Source organism: Charadrius vociferus, unplaced genomic scaffold, assembly GCF_000708025.1.
Source record: "Charadrius vociferus isolate BGI_N301 unplaced genomic scaffold, ASM70802v2 scaffold663, whole genome shotgun sequence".
In the NCBI taxonomy this organism is placed as follows: Eukaryota; Metazoa; Chordata; class Aves; order Charadriiformes; family Charadriidae; genus Charadrius; species Charadrius vociferus.
The window spans coordinates 670,811-677,709 of NW_009647670.1; the positions used below are offsets into that span (position 1 = coordinate 670,811).

A 6,899-nucleotide genomic window follows, 5' to 3' on the forward strand; every position below is an offset into this window, starting at 1 on the left:
TACACTCTCAAATGCAGCAGGATAGTCTTAAATAAGGGCTTTTAACTACAAATGAGTATGAGCAATGTCCACTAACATCAGAACTCTAAAACCTCTCTTCATTTCAACTCACTGAGTTGATGCAGTAACATGAACTTTATACTGCAGTTCAACTTCCAAAAGCAGGCTAGGAAAGAACAGAAAAAACCCCAGACATACAGTTTGTCCTTCAATTGCTGCTCTTTGCCGCCCCAAGACATCTTGAAGTTGAGTAAAATGTTGGATGAAAGACACCACCTCTGCCTGGAAACGCTGAGTATGCACATACTGAACAGATGCCATTCGTAGAGTGACACGAATATCGCACTCCCTCTGTAGCAATGGATCTGGCCTCCCGTATCTATGATAAAGGTTGAAAACAAAATATAGCGATCTTAACTACATTTTACAAATAGTGATACTCATTTTTTTGCATTCAGAATAATAATATAGAGGATTTAACTGATGTTCAGTCTAGAAGTTAAAACTATTTTGATTATAAATATGAAAAACTGGTTTTATATTAATTACTCCTAAATTATGTATATTTCAGTGTACTTCAAGAGTATACTATGACAAAAGCAAACACTTAATTTCAAAATTAAGGAGCAATGGAAGATCTATTTCATCAGTTGAAAACCTTTTCCAACTTTTGAAAAACAACTACTATTTTATGTAGGAACAAACCATCACATAAATACTTTCAAGAATAGATGTAGATTGAAATAAAAAACTATTTTTCCTGATAAGCCATGTACATTGCAGGACAAAGAAAAGCTAAAAACTGTAAGTTTATGACTGAAAATGTTGAAAGTCTCATTTAAGTCATAAGAATCCAAAGCAGAATTATGCTGACCTGACAGTTGTGGGTTTCAGTTTGGTTTGGGTTTTTTGGGGGGTGAGGTGTTAATGGTATTAATATCAAGTAACAATAAGTTTAAATTCATACTTATAGACTTGGAAAATCAGTGCCTCTTCACCACTTGTAGTGAAACGTTCTCTGTAAAATTCTCCATGAGCCGTAAGATCACTTAACGAAAGACTTCCAATACTTCCTTGCAGAGCTAAATCTCCCTCTGCAAAACAAAAGACAGACAATTAGGGTCCTCAAACACAGATAAGTTACTAAAACCCAAAAGTTTCTATTAGTGGGATAAACCCGTTACAAGTCATTAAATAAGTAACATTCAATTAAGCATTAAACTTCATGTTCAAAGAAAAAGCTCATCTTTCAGCTACAAAGATTATATTAACCCAAATATAACTCTATGCTTTACATACACAGTAACAGTAATATACACTATTGTTCTGCTCTAAGTAAAGTATTAAAATCCTAGCCAATCTCAGCAAAAATGATCAAGGGGATTTTGGCAACTGGGAGGGATGCGAGAATTTAAAAATCAAACACAAAAGAGCAGAGGAAGCAGTGGGAAGAGAATGTGCATCTTCCTCAGGAAACAAACACACAAAAAAAACCCAGTGAGCACCACAAAAGCATTTCAAATCACAACTCCAGTGCACACCTCCTTTTATTTTAAACTGCATACAACCTCAGCCCTCCCATCAACTCACCAATCACTTCCAAGTGAGCCGCAAGTTTTGAAACACTGGCTTTAGCAAGCTCACTAGTTGTCTTACTCAGTACTAGCGATAAGGAATGGACCTGGTCGAACAAAACGGGAACAGGTTGGTATTAAACAATATGACTTTGTAGCTGGAACATCTTCTTGAGTTTTTTTTCAAGACAATTGCACTGTAACACATAATAGCAAACAAGAATTATCTGATTGGGAGTCACTGGAGGAAAGCATTCTTTTTACTTCCTTCTTTGCACAGTAACAGGTCTCCCAAGCAACTGGGAACGATCATGTCATCAACAAATCCTAGCACTGTTATCTTTGCCCTTTCTCTTTCAAGACTTGTCATTTTTAAGTTAGACTGCAGGACCCCTGGGCAAAACTATATATATAGACATACACATAATTACTTTTTTAAATACATGTTTATACATATATATGTATAGACATGTATGTATAAATATTTATAAAAGTACAGATGTATTTTTTTAAATGAACTCCATAGTACCTAGACCAGCACAGTGCCCATTTCAGTACGTCAGGTCTTTAATACTGAAGCAATCTTATCGTTTAAGAGATCACAGACATTTAGTCTGTACCCTGCGTTATCCCAGGGAAATAACAGTCAGTGCCCACAAGACTTACACTTTCCGTAGACTCTCGGGCACAAAGCGGACTGGATGGAGCTGGGGGGGGTGTGTCAAATTCTACCCGTGGGAGCTCCATTGGATGAACATGGAGCATTCTAATTCAGCCTCCCTTCAAGTGACACACACGTGTCTAGGGAGGGTCACAGAGCAAGGGAGCCAATCATTTCGCAAATGTTTTGCTTTTCTCCAACTTCTGCACTATTTTTAACTACATCTACGCACTCTTTAAATCTACTGTTTCTGAATTTATGCATGTTCTCTACTAGAATATAAACATTTGATTTAAATGTCACCTTAAGTTTCTATAAAGCAGACGTTTTTATGACAGACAATCCAATTACTATTTTGCATCTCAAGTATACCTTCAGATCCAGCTTAGTGTTTACAGGCTCTTGGGCTTGAGAAGCTGACAAGGTATTTATTTCTGATTTGATTGTCTGCTGAGTATCTTCAGGTTGCAGCTTCATAGCATGGTTATCAGCAGTGGATCCAATCCCAAAGAAATCCAGTATCACTACCCAAGTTTGCAAAGTTATTAAGACATCTAGACAATTAAAATCAACATCTACACTACGGTTAATTTTGTTATAGCGAGAAGAAAATTCAGGATGTTTTCTATCCACTAGAAATATATTGATATGAACTAATGAATCATCAAAGTTACTTTTTCCACAGGGCAACTTGGATCTGTCTGCTGTTGGAGAAGGAGGTGGAGTCAGAGGATACTCAGAATCAGCATCTTCTTTTTGCTTCTTACGAGAGGCACAAACTGGTCTTTGGTATAGCTGAAAGACATTAGGTGCTTCTTCCATATGGGAAGGTAGGGAACGTGGCATATCTGGACATTCTACATTGGATACCGAGGGACAAGACTGTGAAAGATATTCCTTATGTGCTAAACTGGATGGCTTGGGTGCTCCACGGGACACCATGAGATTCTTATACATAGAGTCTGGGTTTTTTTCCAGAAGATCTTCCATTAGCAGAGAACGCAAGGCAATCTGAATAGACAAAGTCTGAGGATGATCTTTAGCAAACTCAACATCAAAATCCTGAAACTTAAGGCTGACAAGGCCTTGCGCACCAAGGGTAAGATCACCACTTAACTGAACCTGGAGCTCTGAGATATGAAAGTTTGCTTGAATCTGAGTAAAAGATTTTGTTTCCCTGACAGCTAACGACTTGTTTGGAACAGAATTAAAACTAGAATGGCTGAACAAGCCATTTTCCTTCCGTTCACTTGAGAATTCTGTGCCTGTACTATGAAGTGATGCTGAAGGAGAACTATGACAAGTTGAAGATAGGGAAGTGCTCGGAAACTTGTTCAAGTCTTCACTGTAAATTAAATTATCCAGAGTCTGAAGGACTTGTTCATACACATGTTTTGCTAACACCACCTACAATGTAGAAAAAAAAAAAATAATCATGTTAGGGCTCTCTATATTAGTAAAAATCACTACACATATTTTAAAACTCCCAAGTGGAAAGAATTTCAAATCAGGCAAATTTTAAGCTTTCCACAAGTAAAAAATAATCCAGAACAAGGTACAATGCAAAGCTGAAGCAAACAATTCCTCTGTATTAGTTCTGTAAGATGACACAATCTGGAAACATACTGGATAGGATGTTAGAAATTGTATTCCTAGGCAAAAAGTATCTACACAGAGTTCGTTAAAAATAATTCACCATACAAGTTAGCCTTAATTTACCATGTTGAGATTACACAGTAACATATGGAAAAACATTCTATGTAGCCATCATTGTTTGTCTCCTTAGCTTCAGAAGTTTCAGTTTCCTCTATTTAAAATCTCTGCTCCTGCAGAGATTTTTTCAAGATAATGGCATTTTAATTCTTAGTTTCTACTAGAACTGCAAATAAACATATTTGGACAGTGACACATTTATTTTTCCTTCCGTGATAGGTGTTCAGAGTAAGCAGAAGTTAGACCAATTCATAAAGATGTCTAAAATGCCCCGAAACAAGGTTAAATTTTAGTCATTGTTATTATGTCTTAAGACTCTCTCTTCTAACCACATGTATATGGAACCAATTTCTAAACTAATAACATGTTAAACCTCAAAAAATATTTGCCTCAAAATTACTTCTTCTATGCAGGGAAATACTTCTATATTGACAGTGGAAATACAACATTGCTATACCTGAAGCGGGTTCACAAATTTCCCTTCAATCTTCATAATGCTTGATATTCCAACGTCTTCATTACTCAGAGGAAAAGTTAAATCCAAATCTCTCTCCAGTGGTATCTTTTCCAATTTAAACTGGATGATGGTGTTGTTCAGAATGTGGAAAGCTGTTAAGAGAAAGTGAAATTAAAACAACATTATTATAAGTGAACTGGTTATCGTATACAGACTGTACAGCAGAGATAACATAGTAGCTAACTTGCTCAGAATCTCTTAGCAACGCTAAAATATGTCTATATGGCTACATTTTGTTAAAATTTCTGCACAAAAGACACTACTGAGTTTTTGCTTAGGAGACTAAAAATGAATATAAATAAAATAACTTGTTCACTGTAATTGAGCAGTATATTTCAGGAGGATGAGCGATACAGAGTATACAATCAGACATACGGTCAATACACATTTTTAGTGCCATCTACTACTCATATTAAAATGAGTCCTCCGATTAACATACCATGGCCTTTATGTAATGATTCAAAGAAGTCATGACGAGTAAAAAGGGGTTCTTCCTGGCTATTAATACTGGCAGGACCTGAAGAAGAATGCAGCCCATGAGATATTTCACTTGCAGGCTCCTTCTTGCTCGAAAATTGACTGCTATTTAAAGAATACATTTTAATATCTTTGATTTCAACTTGCAGTCTATCACTTGTAGATTCATCTTCTCCTGGTACAAAATTCTGAATAGATATTTGTCCTAGATGACCTACAAGCAATTCAGAGCTACCAGGCTTTCGAGGTATTGAGACAATCGGTGATTCAATGTTTACATTTAATATAAGCTTAATAGTATCAGTTTTGAGAGGCTGAGATCCAAACGCATAGCTTTCATTATCTTCTAAGTTGGCAACATCTCTTGATCGTGGTGTCGTATCAAACAAAGAAACCATTTCACTGTATTCAGCAGTTTTAGTTGCCAAGACTGTAGTAACTTTTGAAGCTGCGCTTTTCAGCATGCTGCGGAAATTCTCTTCCAATTCATCCATTGACAAAGTTAGTTCTTTCAAAAATTTAGCTGAGTGGTTGTAGTGTAAGGAGGCCATTTTGAGGTTGAGAGAACATTCCTCTTTAGACCTTTCTGTGAAAGTGAAACTTAAAGCATCTGGAAGGCTATTTCCATCATCAAGTCTAAAGAATAAAGACTCAAAGTAATCTACGTCACCAATGAGATTTTCATACCTTACTGTATTCCCTATGCTGACAACATACTGATTCTTAACACTATCTTGCGTTAGGTCCATAAGGTGAAGGCATCCAAGAGAGCCATTTACATCAAGTTTACTACACATGGAGACATTGACTTTGGTGCCACCAATACTGGCTGTTGCAATTTTTCTGCCATATTTTTCTCCATTCGTCATGGCAACTGTCCTGAGGAGGAGTATATTTAACCAGTGAATATCAACTGCTACCTCTGTATTCTGTACATAAGTAGACTGGAAGGTTTCCTGTTCCCTCCAATCTCTTTCCAAGTCAGTTATTAAAGGCTGAGGACTAGAATCTTCTTTCTCCTTTGGGAAAGATTTCTGGAGAAACCCAATCAGTTCAACAATAGTCTCTGGATTAAGGATGATATCCAGGTTGTTCACCTGTACAGAGATCACCTGCAGACTGCTGTCCAAATTCATCGATGGGCACTCTGCACTCACAAACTGATACTCTAACTTTATCAGGGACTCTTGATCTTTTCCATTGTTACCAGATGAAGTATTTGAGGCCGTACTGCACCTCTCTGCCAAACTAGCTACATCAATGGGACGTGTATCATATGGTCCATAAATCGGGGACTGAGCCCTGCTGTCTCGAAGACTTCCTGTTGGCACATCAAAACTCAGATTCTTATGAGAAGCCATCAAAAGATCAAAATCTGTTCCGTATGTTTGCATAGTATCAACAAGTAACAGGCCATGAACAGTCAGGGACACTTCTGCATCGTATGGCCTTTTCACAAAATGGGCATTGGTGCCAAAAACCTTGAGTACAGAGATATATCGTCCATTACTTTCAACACCCAACTGCATACAGTTTACTTTGAATTCAGCCAAAAGCAGCTGAGATTCAACAAGAACTTCCCTGGTATGTTGCTCTAGCATTACAACACTCTGTGTTAGATTCATTACAGAATCATGCAAACTGCCACGCTGGTCTACCTCTGCAAAAATCTTGTCTTGCCCTAAATGTAGGGCATCAGAAGACTTAGTTTCAGATGTACTCAGCTGGGTACAACAGTTCTTCAGAGCCGATATTTTGTCTTCATTGATATGAATTTTCAAGTCTGGCAGAGTGCCAGATAAGACAGCTCCTGGGTATTTTGGGTCAGACGTGTATATCAACCTGCGCTCCAACTGCAGGTGAACATTGAATTTTTCTACCACATGAGTAGGACCCACATCACTATCTTGAACATGTTTCCAGTTGTCTTTCACTCGACCCACCATGATCTGAAGGT

At 37.4% G+C, this 6,899-nt stretch overlaps 1 protein-coding gene across 1 annotated transcript in view; it reads right to left on the minus strand.

Moving 5' to 3' along the window:
* The window catches only part of VPS13D (vacuolar protein sorting 13 homolog D (S. cerevisiae)), a 103,750-nt gene that overhangs the window by 82,947 nt on the left and 13,904 nt on the right, over nt 1–6,899 (minus strand). The window contains 6 exon segments of the mRNA XM_009881076.1: nt 199–379; nt 968–1,094; nt 1,591–1,681; nt 2,608–3,642; nt 4,406–4,557; nt 4,905–6,899. The exon segment at nt 4,905–6,899 is cut by the window's right edge and continues 18 nt beyond it. Of these exon segments, the coding sequence (XP_009879378.1) occupies nt 199–379; nt 968–1,094; nt 1,591–1,681; nt 2,608–3,642; nt 4,406–4,557; nt 4,905–6,899 (3,581 nt within the window).